We start from the raw sequence: 15,978 nt of genomic DNA, 5'->3' as shown, positions 1-15,978 counted from the left end.
GATAAATATTTTAATCATTCAATTTTTTTATCATCAATTCTTATTTATGGAACTCGCATGTGAAAGTCTTTTATAATAGAAAAAAAAAATTGTGATCGATAATTGTACCTAAAAGCTTACGACTAGGCTTTACAGATACAACTATCAAGTTTATTATTACAAATAGTTCCTGACAAGCAAATAATCAGGCTAATTCTACGAGTAAAGCGATGGAGAATTTATGAGTCCATTGGGATGGACTATCCCGTCACAAACGGGGATGAGACATGGGTTTTCTATATCTTCATGAATTTAACATTGATATCCTTGGAGAGCAGAGTCGACACATTTTAACTCGATACAACTTACTTGTTGGTCAAATTTTCAAGGCACGGATTATCTCTAGGTCATTTTTGAGAGCCGGTCTTGGTTCAAATCGTAACTATACATGGCAAAGAAGGTGATTGTTTTGAGTTGGCCCATGAAGAGATGTGTCGGTCCATGAACACTTGTGGCTGCTAGACTCGATTAATCCCTACGTCTCACCATATATGGAAGCGATAAAGGTTTGCAATGCCTTCAAGGAAGTGGAGCATAGTTGGGACGGGAATCTTGTAAGGGTTTTTATGATGAGAGAGACTGCAATATCATCATCCAAATTCCTCTTAATGGATTCTCTTCACAAAACGGTTAGCAATGGTTACAATATATATATATATGGATGGTTTTTGGTTAAGAGTGCCTACAATAACTTATTCAAAAACGGGAAGGAAGATGCAAAGTTGAGGAAAACTATATCTTTTGGCGGCAATTGTCGAAGGTAAAAGCTCCTTCAAAAACTAAGAACTTGATGCGGAGAGTCGTGATGGTATACTTACCAACAAACGTGATGCTCACCCAAACAATGTGATTTTTTTAATCTACGTTTCTGAAATGTCTGTTATTATTTCATGAAAAGCTGTTTGGCTTAGCTTGATTGATACAACAATGGGGCGTTCCATCAGGTATTTGAAGTTGAATTAACAAATCATTTGAGTTTAATTTTTTTAGGTTGTCGGGTTAAGCTTATTTATGTATGTTGGGCAATTTGGAGAGCTAGATTTGAGACAAGTGGACAAATGCAAATAAGGCTGTTTTTCTTGGCGTTACCACACTACTACACTAGACTGAGGTAAATACAAGAGTTCTTGAAGACAAATAACTGATGGTCTCCTATTTGAAAATGAGTTGAAATATGGTTTTGGTACTTTTTTCGTTGAACTCAGTAGGGTAAAGTGGTAGAGCTTGACTGTGGGAGTCAGTTCAGAGTTCACTCCTCAACAGTGGTGAAAGCTATTGTGATTTTGGAGGCACTTGGTTGGATAGCGAAGACCGTAAAAATTCATCAAATCAAGTTGTTTGCAAGCTATCCAAGCTACTAGACACCCAACCTTTTGGCCAAACAATCTTAAATGTAAGGTTTTATTCTCTTAATCAAACTATGTTTCGTTGAACTTTGTTCGCGATTTGTGGACTTTGTCACTCATATTTTAGCATGTGTCTTAAGTTGTATTTATTTCCACATAGAGTGTGTTCCTCAATTAAAAAAAATCTTATTCTTTGAAAGAATTTCGTATATTTTTCTAATAAAAAGACTAATTTTATGAGTATAAAACTATGATTTAAGAAGAAGAAAAAAATGGTAATTGTATATGTTTTCTTAACAAACGGGGCTTGTTTGTATTGGTAATTATTTCAATAGCACAAGTCGGTCTCCATGTTGTCAGATGAACACAATGAATTTTTTTTTTTTTTTTTACTTTTTTCCAAACCAGAGAGAATGAAGCTGGTCATGAATCATGTGGTTGGATTGGGATTAGTGAGCTCAAGCCATCACTTGATAAGGGGTGTTGCATATGTAAAGTTGTTCACAAGCCGATGACACGGGGAGAAGCATGTCATCGCACGAAGCCCCTAACCACTAAATCATGATTGGGAATCAAGCTCTACGTATGGGATCGAAAAGTTGCTTTACCAATAGAAGATTTTCGGGGAACTCATTTTATTTTTATCAAATGGTGTACCATTTGAATTGGTAGTAGCGACCTTTTTGCATTAATCAGGGGCGTAAATCAGAGTTGCTAAAAATACACGAGCATATAAGGAAGTGTCACTCCATGTTCACGGTAGAGAATTGCCCCATCCTAAAATTAGAGAATCCAATTCAGATTTTGAATAGCACGTTGGCTTGAGTACTTGAAATCATTGTTGACTTTTAGCAACAAATTATATGTAAAATTGTCCCGCATTTGAAAGGAATCAAAGAGTTATGAGTTCCAATGCATATAAAAGGTATCATAACTCTTAGTTTGAATTATTGGCTTCAAAAATACTTGAATCTTAGAATCATAGTTCTATTACATCTCTATAAAGTCTCATTTTCAATCATTTGCAGATATTTATTATTGCTTTTTCAAACCATTATTACTCTATGCAATTGTGTTCTTGAGCAAGAAGCATAATTGACATAGGTCTACCCATCTAAAAATTACAACGATCATGGATTCAAAGATGTCACCTTCTCCGCCTTCTTCGGACATAATGGTAAGCTCAGGAAGAAGGAAGACAAAGCGCTGAAGAAAAACGTGAGCATGAGAGAATCAACAGGACGGAACGTTTAAATCTTAAATGTTACTTTTGTGGTCTCACCTTGCCTTCTTAGGTGGACCTCATCGTCCACCGCACCAGCCACCACAACAAATATTGCTTGTGTCCAAGGTGCGGCAAGCACTTTAGAACAGTTGATTGGTAATCTTTTTACATTATAATTTGTGGTTACGTCCAAGATTATCATGTACATTATTGGACAATATGATGCATAAATGAGATATCTGGAAAACAAACTTGATCACTGTTTAAAATAAAAATATAATAAAATAATATCCATTTAAGATTCAAAACTTCAACTCTGAATTCTATCTTTTTCCAATTCAAAGTATACATAGGAGATTGTTTTACTAATAAATCGCAGGACATAATTTAGAGACTCATTTATCCGGATTTATTAATTATTTTTGTATTATTTTGTTTTAGTAGGTGGATGTGAAAAAACGGTGTCACCATTCTTCTTCCAATTGATACCAAAATTGAAAATGTGAAAATTTTAAGGAAGCAAAACACTCCACCATGATGAACGATCAAGTCGGAATGGTTGCCCTAAGAGTAGTCACGACGTGAAAATGGATGAAAGGTAACATGTCAAGCTATTAACAAAAACTATAGGGCTCTTGGTAGGCAAGGCAAGCATTTTAATTTCATTTTCCTTTTAATTTTCATTCTTAAATTTATTTTTTGTAATTAAGAAAACTGACATTAGTGCAAAAGAAAAGGCGATAGCTCATATGCACATTAAGGCGTCCCTGTAAGGTAATCTTCATTTCTTGTCCTTAAATTCTAAGCATTGTGAAACTTTGAGGCGGATTTATTTTATTTTCGGGATTTTGGTGCACGTTTGTTCTGGTTTTAATTTATTTTTAGTTTCTAGTTTGTGTTGACTTCTATTTTTTTGTGTTTTTTATAGTGTGATCATGGTAAATTGTTATTGTATCGTTGGATCCTCATTTACTACAATTCCTGAAAGAGAGTAAATGTTCGATCACTTAACACTTGAATCCATAATCGATTGATTTTCGACACTTTCATAATAAGTGGATCTTTCTCAAATAAGAGATTCAATTGAACTCAGGGTTAATAAGTGACTCGAAGGGTATAACAAGAATATTTTATCACGACATCTTGGTTTCTTGACAATATTGTCACAAATTCTTCAGACAAAATTTGGGTTTCAATCGAAGGTTTCGTGATAACATGGTCTCGAAAATATATTTTCGTGAAAGTATTGTCACGAAATCTTTAACCAAATATGGGTTTTTGTTGAAGATTATGTGACCTTGTTGTCACGAAGACCCTACTTTGTGACAACATAGTCACGAAATCTTCAACGGAAACCCGTATCTGTTTAGTGATTTTCAGACTTAATCCCTAACAAATCTTACGGATTTCGGGACATCATTCAACTAACAAAAACATACGTCTGTTTGAACAACTCGAACAAGAACCACCCAGACTTAATGCCTACGCAAAAAATAAATAAAGAAATTTACCGGAAGAGAAAGGTCGGAGCTTGCTGCAGAGGTGGGAGAGAGCTCGTTGCGGAGCTTGGTCGGAGCTTGGAAGTGGTCACTGCCGAAGTGAGAGAGAGAAAGAGCACGGGTGAAAAAAATAAGTTGAGAAAGAGAGATAAATGAGAGAGAGAGAGAGAGAGAGAGAGAGAGAGAGAGAATAAATATATATTTTGATTGGTTAGGGCTTTTTTTGGATTAGGTAAAAAAATTATAAAAGAAAAGAAAAATATGTTAATTGAGATAAGGGTAGATTAGGAAAAAAAAATATCTTTCTTCATTTAGTCTTAGATCTTTTTTTGAAAAATGCACAAAAGTGGAAATGCCCCTCTTTTTTAGTACTAAAATCGTTCATCTCCCTTTTTATTGTTGCTTGAGGACAAGTAATAGTTAAGTTTGAGGAGGACACTTCATAAGTGCGTTTTATACCCGCTTATCAAGTATTTTTCAAGTTTATAACTAAGCAATTTCGCAAGTGTTTTGATGTTCTTTGATCAGTTTTTTTTTTCATATTTCTAGTGAGCAACAAATATTTGGAGCTTAAATGAGAAATTACATGATGATTTGGAGGTTTTGGGACAAGTTAGAGCAAAACAAGAAAGGTAGTGTCATCTTCTACATGAATTTGATAATTTTTTTTTTAATAGTACGGATTTTCCATAGTACATGGATTACCAAGACCTAAGTCGAGGTGAATCTAACACTAAATTCCAGTAAACGTACAATATGTGCAAACTTCCGACAACGGGAAGAATTACAAGCACCAATGGAGCACACAAGAGGCTCGTTAAAAAACCCAAAGATTGGCGATGGAAAAATCCAACCAAACTCGGTCCAATAACCACGAATAGGGTGGCTCTTCAACCTGCATAGATAAAAACCTAACAGGAAATCCACTACGGGAGATGAGACTACGGCTAATCCGAGTCCAAAACAAACCAAAATAAAACAAGCATAATACCCTCTCACGGAAAGACAGGAAAATAAACCAGTGACAACAAGATTTAACAAACTAAACACACGAAAAAACAGGTAAACATCCAAATTATCCCCGCTCAGCCCCATACAAACCACCACCACCCACACGGCGCCGCCGGAAAACAAAACAGAGCATAGGTCTCTGGGGTCCACAACCACTGAGAAAAGCTCCACAGCAGTGCCGCGGTTGCAACCTCCTCCGAATGGTATGGATCTCACGGCCGAGGTCCACACGCAAAGGACGACGTCAACCTGCCCAAGATCTGAAGGAGAACCACCATGCCGACCTGAAATAAAAGACAAGAAGTGCAGGCTCCGACGGAGCTCACCGGAGAATACCAAAAGGGGAGGAAGGCAAGGGAAGAGAAAAGCCATTGGAGGGAAAACGGATAAGCTAAAAGCAAAGGTAAAAGATGGGCCTCCCCCCGGCCGGAGCTTCACCGCTGGTCGGACCAGGGCAAAAGTCCGGCGGCTCCGGGGGGGAGCGGCGGCTGAGGGAGGTGTAAGAAACCCTAGATCTAGAAAGCTCTGTTTGGAATAGAGAGAGTTTTTAAAATCACCCTAATTGAATAATTTGCGTGTACATGAATTTGATATTATAAGTGGAACAATTTTATTATTTCTTTGCGGCATCAGATATAGTTTTCTATGGGTTTTCCAAATCATGTTTATGTGTGAAAATCAGTTCAAACTAGAACTGCGCAACATGGACAGCAACTAGCAAGCTTCAGCAACTGAAAATCGTCGTTTTTGAGCCATTTTTAACCTTAGAAAATCATATAAAAGCGTCATTTTCTTTACTAGCTCTTACTAAGCTTTTAGGTGTAAAATTGAACAAATTTTAAATAACCTTGCAAGCATAGTTTTAGAATATCTCACACATCTTTAATTTTTTTTTTTTTTTGAAACGAGAACACCTTTATATTAAGATCTTGCAAATGCCAATTACAAGAGTGGTTGTTCGAGAAAAACCCGATAAAAACTCCAAAAAAGTAAACAGAACAAAGGGACATTTCTCGACTTAAACACTGAAACACCTATGAGCCTATCTGAGAAGAACTTCCTAGAGACGCAAAAACTCTAAACCCGCTGACTGCTCCGATAAGAAACAAAACCCCAAAACGAGATCCACGAAAACCATAGACATCCTCCAAAACTCCTCTCAAGCCATGAGAATACTTCATAAAAATCCAGAACGAATCCTCATGAACTTTGGTTTCCGAACTCTGATTAAATAGGCAATTTTTCGAAGATCTCTTTTATCCAAATCGATCTTCTTAACCTTTCTCTGAGCAGAAAAGACCTTCTCAACCTTGTCCATTCGCTTAACGGGAGCATATACCACCCGATCTACGACGCCTTGCTCTATCCCATCAGACTTTCGAGACTCGGAATCTAGGACGAAAGAGTTATCATCTTCCTCGCTGCTGTAGAAAAGAGCCGCCACGCCATCCAAAGCCTCGAACGTATCATCCCGGATTGAAGCCGACTCCGAAAGCAGCCCATGCTCAAGATCGTAATCGAAAAGAGCCGCCAAGCCATCCAAAGCCTCGCACGTATCAGCACGATTTGAAACCGACTCTGAACGCAGCCCATGCTCAAGATCATAACCGGAAAGAGCCGCCACACCATCCAACGATTCGACCGCATCCTCGCGAGCTGAAGCCGGCTCCGAAATCAGCCCATGCCCGCGGTCTAGGGGAACTAAGATCTGAGCACATTCGTTGAAGTGGAGAAGTGCGATTTGGTCACCCGTCTGTGAAAGAAAGTCCTCGCTCTTCGATCCCAGATTGCAGCCATAAAGGTTAAAAGAATGATCGGGCTCGTTAATCCCCAAACACTTCCTGCGAACACTTCCTGCGAACCCCCAATCTTCCCGAGGAGAGTGAGGGGCGAAAGACTGCTCGGGCTGAGCTTCCTTCCCGATTCTTTTCTGGCCAAGCACTGCCTCTGCAAAACTGACTTCCTGATTGACTTCCTTGTTGACCTCGCAGCGTTGACCCTTGTTGAAAGACACATCTGTTGACCATTTTTTAAGAGTCGAACTCAGAATCCTCGCGAAACCTGTCCAACCATTTCTCCGAGAGCCCTCAGGGATTAGAATCATCCTGCCTTCTCCTTGGGCCACCTTCAATAGCCTCAAACAAGAACCTCTCTTGTTGACCATAACATCCACAATTAAAGAAAAACCATTTCCGACATACCTCCTCCAAAATCTGACCTCCGAAACAAAATCCATACATTCTTCCACGATCCCGACCAACCGACAAGCAGCAACCCTACTCAGAAGCAAACTGAAAGAGAAATTTCTTCTATCCTCCAAAAGACGAACGGTTCCGCCGTCCCTTCCGAGAGACACCGAAAAACGCTTATCTTCTATCTCGTAAAAATCTACGTAAACGTTGTCCCTTATAACAACCATGATCGGGCTTCCAGGTTAGAGTTAACGGAAACGAAGGATGAGAGCAGCGGGATGAAGCATATTTTTTTTTTTTTTAAGCAGGCTTTTTTTTTTTTTTACCCGGAGATAAAACTTCTTTTTTGCCAAAAACTCTGCTCACGGGATGACCAGAAGACGAGGACGGAGCAGAGGGAGCCGAAAGAAACCTGAAAAAATACACGGTGGCGGCGCGTGGGGTACACGCGCGACGGAGGCCCGGGCGCGTGGGGAGAGTGGCGGCGCGTGGGATCGGATCTGAGCCGGGAACCGGCACAGATCAGATCGGAAAAAGCTTTCTGGAAGGACTACGGGGGTGGTGAGAGATAAAAATCGTTTTCACCGATCATTTTGGGTGAGAAACTGAGAGAAGAAGAGAAAAAAAATAGGGTTTGGTTGAGGAGAGAGAATAGAAGACCTTTTTATAGTTATCATTTAATATCCATCTTTAATTCTATTTCTCTTATTTTCTTTTCATTAAAAGAAAACCACGATCGAGATGTGGCAGAAGGACGATGTCGTTGTAGGAGAAATGTCGCCTTCAGAATTGCACGTATCACAGCGTTGCACGAGGAACGCCCCGCCAAAATCATACAAAAAAACTTGTCATCACACGCTGCCTTTGGAATCATACAGACCCCGTCATCACACGAGGAACGCTGCCATGGAATTGTACAAACCTCGTCGTCGCACGAGGAACCCCTGAATCGAAATAGTACAAACTCCATGGTCGCGCGAGGAACGCCCATCGCACGAGTTATGCCGCCGATGATGTTTGAAATGAAGCATTTTGCAGCGATTCCATGCGGTGGCAGTGAGGAACGACTGAACAACCTCGCACGTCGTTCATAACAACACAGGCTTTAATTTCGAGCCTGTTAGCTTGTATTATTGGTAATGCTTTGACGACTCTTTAACAGTGACCAATAAATACCGAAGAGAGCAAAACTCTGAGATATGCCATTTCGGTCACAGTGAATAAATATATAAAATACAATTAGTTCATCATCTGAACCCAAATACCCTCTCGCTAGAAATATCCCAATGAACTACAAACATAAAATAAAACCCCGCCGGAGCCAAAACCGCCAATCCCAGCGTCGCCGCCATCACTTCATACATCAATCTTCCCCAAACTCCTCACTTTCTCCAGCGTCGGCAAAACCAACATCCTCTAATTCGTCAAAAACAAATGTGTAGTACAAGACAGAATAACCATTGTGACCTACATAAGCTCACCGAAAAACCGAACAACCACCTTGGTCGTGGGTCATCGGGGAGTTCCACAGGATCAGCATGTCTCGTCAGCACAGAGAGAGTACACGGTGGTGGCTCGGTGGAGACGGCTCGGAGAGTTCGTCAGCGGTTTCCATGTGAAGAACAGAGAATGGGTTTCGACCGTGAGTTTCAAGAGAAAAGAATTCCATGCGTTATAAGGGTATTTGTGTTACAAAAAAATGACATCTGAATTTCTCTTTTATTTTATAAACCAGTCAATCTCTTATATCGTGGATTCAATCCAAAGCACTACAATAGTATTTTTTTTAGGATTTAATCCAAAGCACTGCAATAGTTGTAGAGTGATTAATTTAGTTTTCGTGGATTCAACATTTATGAATGTTTACTACTTGCAAACGAAAGGTACACCTGCGTGTTCTGATATATCGCAAGACTACTGACTAATTAAAATACTTGCATGATAATTTTATCCACAAATACTACAGAAAAAAAAACTGGGATCAACCCATGAACTTTTATTCCTCCACTCTGGTCAAATACAACCTCTTCCATGGCTCATAGTGGTGCATCATCCGACTCATTTACAAGAGCTTCTTTTGCAAGATTATGCACCACAACATTACAAGACCAGGGTGGGAATAAAAACAAATTCTTAGGAATTAATAAAGGCACCAACCTGGCAATATTGTCGACAATCGTTCCAAGATATGAGCGGAGTTTCTCTTTGAGTGCGCAAGCCGTAACCACCGAGGAACAATCGGATCGAACGAGACTTGAGAAGCCAACACCCTCTGTTACCCTTAGTTGCTGCGTCGACACTAACCGCCGCAACTCCAGACCCGCTTTCTTCTCGTATTCTTCTCCGGGAGATCAAACATTCCCAGAACGCATGTTTTATCGTTTCAGCTTCCGTTTGACACATAGGGCAGCGAACACCTTCCACGATCTTCCGTTTAGCAAGAGAGGCAAGGATTGGAGTCTATCCCCGACACGCCCTACAAACCAACATTTAAACCTAAGAGATGCTGAACACTTGTTAATAATATACCTTATTATTGAACACATTTCAGAATACTTATCAGATATTTGAAGCTTCAAAAAAAAAAAAAAACATTCCAACACCGCAAAAAAATGTTGCAAGTGAAAATTCCTAGCTTTCTGAAACATGATTGTTTGAGAAAATAAATAAATAAATAAAACCTTGAGCTATAAATAAAATGTGTTACCAAAAACAAAAAAATTGAGGTTTCGAGATTGTTACAAGATATTAATGGCTTAATCTTATGGGAAGCCATTCAGCGCCATCTCATCCCGCAGCTTCAACGCCTCGGCCGTATTTCTAGATTCTTCGTAACCCTTTATCATCAACATGTAAGTGTCACTGTTCGGAGTCAAACCCTTATCAAAGATGCACCGAAAAAACTCCTGCGCCCTTCCAAGATCCCCCGCATCGCAAAACCCGCGAATCAAAGAATTGTAAGTCGTGATGTCGGAACTCACGCCCTTCTCGCACATCTCCTCATGGAGCCGAGCAGCCTCGTCCGGGTCGCCCCGACTGCAAAGACCGGCGATTATAGGGTTATAATGGTAAACGAACGGAGCCGGTCCTTTCTTCTCGTACAGCTCCGATAGGACCTGAATGGCCTCTTCCGTTTTCCCGTTCGACGAGAGGCAATCGATGAAAAGCTCGTAGCTTTGGGCCTCAGGGATGGCCCGAGAGGCGAGCAGACGCCTGAAGGCCACGAAAGCCTGTTCGAGGCTATCGTGACTGATGTGCTTGTGGATCAAGGCCTTGTAGATGGACTCGTTGGGAACGAGGCGACAAGCCATCATCTCGTCCATATATTCGTACGCCGTGTCAGTGTCTCCGACGTTGACGTAGCCGCGGACGAAAGCCTGGTACGTGTGCTCGTTCGGCCGCATTTTCCGAGCCAACATCTCGTCCAGGTAAGCCCTAGCTGCTTCGAAATCCCTAATCGCGCAAAACCCCGCGATTAGAGAGTTGTATATGAAAACATCGGGCGAAACCCCTTTCTCGGCCATGTCTTTCAGTACCCTTTTCGCTCGTTTGGGTTTGCTCGCCTTCAGGGAAGCAGCGATCACGTTGTTGTAGATCGCGCGGTCCGGCCTCGACCCGAGCGAGGCCATGTCCTCGAGCAAGCCATCGACCCCTTGGAAGTTTCCGAGGGCGTTTAGGGCTTTGATCAGTGCTGCGTATGCCTCGACCGAGGGCTTCAAGCCCTTCCTCTTCATCTCGTCAAAGACCGAGAAAGCCCCGACCACGTCCCCGTCCCACGAATAGCCCTCGATCATCGAGATGTAGATCTTCGAATCGGGCTTGATTCCTCTGCGGACCATCTCCTCGAGAATCTCCCTAGCTCCGCCCATCTGGTTCCCCGCCTTGCAAACCCCGCTGATCAGAGACCTATACACGTCGAGATCGACTGGGAAGCCTCGACCGACCATCTCGTCCTTCAGCTCGATAACCTCCTTGAATCTACCCTTCTTGGCAAAACAAAAGATGAGATGCAAAAAAGTTTGTTTATCCGGAGAAAACCCCTTCTCGATCATCTCTCTCTTGGTCTCTAACACCTCGTCGACCAGCCCGGAGGAACAGAGACCGCCGATCACCACGTTGAATGTAGCCAAATTGGGCTTACAACCCTTGGCTTCCATTTCGGAGAAGACCCTCTTGGCGATATCGGATCTTCCCGACCGGAAATGAGCATTGATGATGGTGGTGTACATCTGCGGGCTGAAATCGATCTCCATCTCCGACATCCGATCGCAGATCTTCCAGAAAGTTTCGAGCTTATCGGCTTTCAAGAGGTCTCTCAGCAGCAAATTGCACCACAGCGCGGTGGGTCTGAACTTCTTCTTGTTCTTCGAGCTTCCCAGGTAGAGAAACACCTCACTGGCTTCGGCGAGAAGCCCTAAATTCCTGTATCCGTCGATCAACACCTCGAAGACCTGAGGACTAATGTAATTCCCTAATTCTCTGAAAGACTTGAACACGGAGTTCGTTACGTCGATCGGAGAATCCCAAGCCTCTATCATCTTCTCGATCGCGCTACACGCGTGAGCGAGAGAGCCGGAGTAGCAAAGCGAAGCGAAGAGAAAGGAATACAGGTCTATGTCTTTGAGTTTATTACCCGCTTTGGTCTGGGACCACGCGAAGAAGCTGACGAGCTTTTTGGGCGCTGAATCGCAGTTTTTCCTGATTACGGACCGGACTATGGTTGGGTTGAGGTTCTTCGGGATGTCCGAGGACTCCATGGGAGGTATCCAGTTGTGGTTTTGAGCGAGAATGTCGGTGATTCGTTGAACGGGGTCGAGTTTCTGCGACGAGAAAAAGGCGTGAACGGAGGTTCCATTGTTGATGGAGTTTCTTCGAAGAAGACGATTTGGGTTTATGCTCTGTATGAGCCTCCACATGGCCGCTGGTGGTTGTGTCGAAAACTTGGAGGTTTTGACGGAGGAGAAGAATAGTACAGAGGGGTTTAGATTTGTAAAACGACATTATAATGTTAAAAATTCAATCATTCAATAATGATAAACGACATTGTGATAATTTGTCAAACTACTCCTACCTGGAATTTAAGTTAGAATAGCTGTCAATAAATTTCATCCCGGCTATTTAATTTCCAATAAGCCACATTCCATTGCTTATTGGAAATGGTATTTCCATTAGGTATTTTGGTGCCTTCCATTGTTTATTGGAAATGGAATTTCCGTTAAACTTAATAGAAATTCATATTTCCATTAACTTCCAACAAAGAATTAAAAAAAATATAAAAAAATCAAATTTAATAGTAAATTTAATTATGTAATAAAAAAAATTTAACAAAAATTAGAATATATACTTAATTATGTAATAAAAAAAACTTTAAAAATTAACTATATAACAAAAATTAGAATATAAACTTAATTATGTAATGAAAATTTAAAAAAAAATTAAGTATAAAATTTATATGAAAAGATTGTTGTAGAGAAATATTTGTAGAGAATTGGAGAGGATTTGAGAGTTTGAGAGAGAAGAAAGTTTGATTTGTGATTAAAATGGTTAGGGCGTCTCCAACCCCACGCCATAACGCCAAATATGGCGTAAAAACTGCTCCAATCACACGTGATAGCCAACACCAAATTTGGTGATTTAAACAGCCACGGTACAACACGGTATTGTTTTTTTTTTTTAAATTAACATATTAAATTCAAATGTTTTTTTTTTCATATATACATATATTAACCTTATAAATGTTTATAAAACACAAAAACTCATCAATTGACTACAAAAATATCAAAACAAAGTTCAATTAAAACATGAAAATTTAAATATAGGTAACAAAGTTTAAATTAAACACATAAAATAAAATGAAAACTAAAAACAATAACATAATTTTAAAAGACGTAGTAAAAACTTAAAACACAATTTAATAACGGGGAAAATTATTTCCAGTTCCGTCAAGATAATTATAATATTGGGTGTAATCTTGATTTTGATCTCCTTGAGCTTGATCTCCATGAGTTTGATCTTCATGAGCTTGATTTCCCTGAGATTGATCTTCTTGAGCTTGATTTTATTGATAATTAGATGCTCGATATTGAGATCCAAAATATTCAGAACATTCTCCTTGTTCTTCATATTGGTTCGTCTGTGCTCTTTTTTGCATAATTTTTTCTTTTTCTTTTACTAGAAATTCACGCATATTTGGGTCGGATATAGTATCCAAATTCATGAATAAAATTTTATTCTCTTCTTTCATTTGAGCTAGCTCAATCTTTTTCTTTCGAAGTTCATTTTTTTTTGTCTCTGAACTTCAATTCTATCAATATTAGAATCTTTAATAGTTCGGACAAGACTCTCATTTTTGTCCATCTTTTTTTTTTAATTCTTCAGCATCTTTTTGTTGTTTCTTTGCTTTTTTTACACCTATTGGTCTTCCAGATAAATTGCAAGTGCCTTCTTGATCGTTCATGTTAAGATCAAATGAATTCATACGGGGGGTTGCAGGTGACCCGATAGAAAATGATGACGATGACGGATGGTTAAGACCCAGGGACTCGGTATTTGAGTTGTTACCACACTAGTACAAAAAAAAAATTTAGCGAAATTTTTAACACTTCGGGTTGACAATCTGGTGCGACTAGTCGCACCCGAAAGTCATTTAGTTGCGATTTTTAGGTGCGACTAGTCGCACCTGATAGTCATACGCATCAGAAAACCAAATTTGTAGTAGTGCCAGCAAATTTCTCAATTCCCTTAAGAATAGGTCACACATGGTCGAATTTGAAGCCTCTTTTGTATTTGGCATCCTCTACCAATAACATCTTGCTTGAGTTAACTATTACATATTGATAAAAGAATGATGATAAAAAGTTAGTTAGTACAAATAAAAAATAAATATAATGTATACATTTATCGACAAAATAAATACTTACAATGTCTTGTTCCGAAGCACCGCTGGGATTCTTATTTTCAATCTGGTTAATACATCCCCTTAGTTTTGAAACAGCAGAAAGAATGGTTGCCATTCTAGTTTCTAAAGATCTTCTTAGTCTAACTTTTTGGATTCCATTTGAGTGATATCTGTTTTAATTCTTGCCCAAAATTGATCTTTTTTTTTTGGGAAATCCCTATGATTGGGTTTTGAGAAATATCAATATAGGTTTGACACAAGAGTATATCTTCTTGAACAGAGTATGAAGAACTGCGACTTGAAGTCATGTTTGAAGAAATGAGGTGAAGAATGAATTTGTGAGGAAATAGGTTGAGGAGTAAGTCTTATTTATAGAAATTGAACGGCTAGATTTTAGAAATGCAACGGCTAGATGTTTGTTTCTGATAATGCTAAGAGACAAGATGTGACAGAAATTGAACGGCTAGATTTTATATCTAAAATTCAATGGTCCGGATCTATTTGTTTATTTCTGATAATGTTCAGAGACAAGATGTGACAGAAATTGAACGGCTAGATTTTAGATCTAAAATTCAATGGTCCGGATCTATTTGTTTGTTTCTGATAATGCTCAGAGACAAGATGTGACAGAAATTGAACGGTTAGATTTTAGATCTAAAATTCAATGGTTCAGATCTATTTGTTTGTTTCTGATAATGCTCAGAGACAAGATGTGACAGAAATTGAACGGCTAGATTTTAGATCTAAAATTCAATGGTCCGGATCTATTTATTTATTTATATAAATGATGAATTTTATACTTGGAAAAATATCACCTCCTTCTTTACCGTATACTTTTTCTCATAAAAAACGATGAATTTTCAATATGGTAGTTCATCTTACATACCATCTTCTTCCTCTTCTTCTTCTTCCTCTTCTTCTTCAGATAATGAATTTTATGAAGATCTAGAAAACAAAGTCATATCTCAAATTACTGAAAATAACAATTTCATGCTAAATCGTATGCTAAATACCGAAGGCTCTCATCGTGGATCTATTCCTGGTCATATCGTTATCAACCGTGATCGTGAACAAGCCGCTCGCAATCTCTTTAACGACTATGTTGAAGTTTAGAGAGAGAAGATAAAGAAAGAGAGAATCGGAGAAGAGAGAGAGTGTTCCGAGACTTTGAATATTTCTTGTGTTTAATATTAATTTGTATCACCTATTTATACATAAGGTGGGTACAAGAGATAGTGTAATAAATACATGTGTAAAAACTACTTCTAGGAAAAAGAGAATAATAAATATACACAGAGAGCAAGACATCGGAAATAACATGAGAAATAAATGCGACGATTTCCCATGAGGAATGAGTTCCAAGGAGAGGACTTCCGAGGCAAGCTCGACGCGGAAGGGCGAGCTGACGAGCTCGACGCGGAAGGGCGAGCTGATGAGTTCGACGCGGAAGGGCGAGCTGACGAGCTCAATTTCAACACCCCCCCTCAAGCTTGACTGTATATGTTGAGGAGGTCAAGCTTGCTACATAGCTCGGAAAAGGTTGCTCGCGGAAGGGCTTTGGTGAGAATGTCGGCGAGCTGATGACCTGACGGAATGTATTCCATATCGATTATTTTTTCTTCAATCTTTTCACTGATGAAGTATCGGTCGATCTCGATATGTTTTGTTCTGTCATGATGGACTGGATTTTTGGCTATGCTGAGAGCAGCTTGATTATCGCAAAAAAGCTTGATTGGACCTTCGGTGATGATCTTGAGGTCGCCGAGAA

At 39.7% G+C, this 15,978-nt stretch overlaps 1 protein-coding gene and 1 pseudogene across 1 annotated transcript; both read right to left on the bottom strand.

Annotated features, from left to right (window-relative positions):
• Positions 1-9,277: 9,277 nt before the first annotated feature.
• On the bottom strand, positions 9,278-12,279 carry LOC149407406 (uncharacterized). The gene is made up of 2 exons (XM_089613511.1): positions 10,055-12,279; positions 9,278-9,788 (listed from the first exon to the last, which is right to left on the bottom strand). The coding sequence occupies exon 1, from the start codon at positions 12,226-12,228 to the stop codon at positions 10,075-10,077; it is 2,154 nt and encodes a 717-aa protein (XP_089469637.1). The 5' UTR covers positions 12,229-12,279; the 3' UTR covers positions 9,278-9,788; positions 10,055-10,074.
• Positions 12,280-13,370: 1,091 nt separating this feature from the next.
• LOC149407405 (uncharacterized) lies at positions 13,371-14,121 on the bottom strand (annotated as a pseudogene).
• Positions 14,122-15,978: the final 1,857 nt, after the last annotated feature.

The sequence above is a fragment of the Urtica dioica genome, chromosome 1 (genome assembly GCF_054948205.1).
Source record: "Urtica dioica subsp. dioica isolate 48M chromosome 1, U.dioica_male_clone48M_v1_H2, whole genome shotgun sequence".
Lineage (NCBI taxonomy): Eukaryota > Viridiplantae > Streptophyta > Magnoliopsida > Rosales > Urticaceae > Urtica > Urtica dioica.
This window is presented reverse-complemented; position numbering and strand designations above follow the sequence as displayed.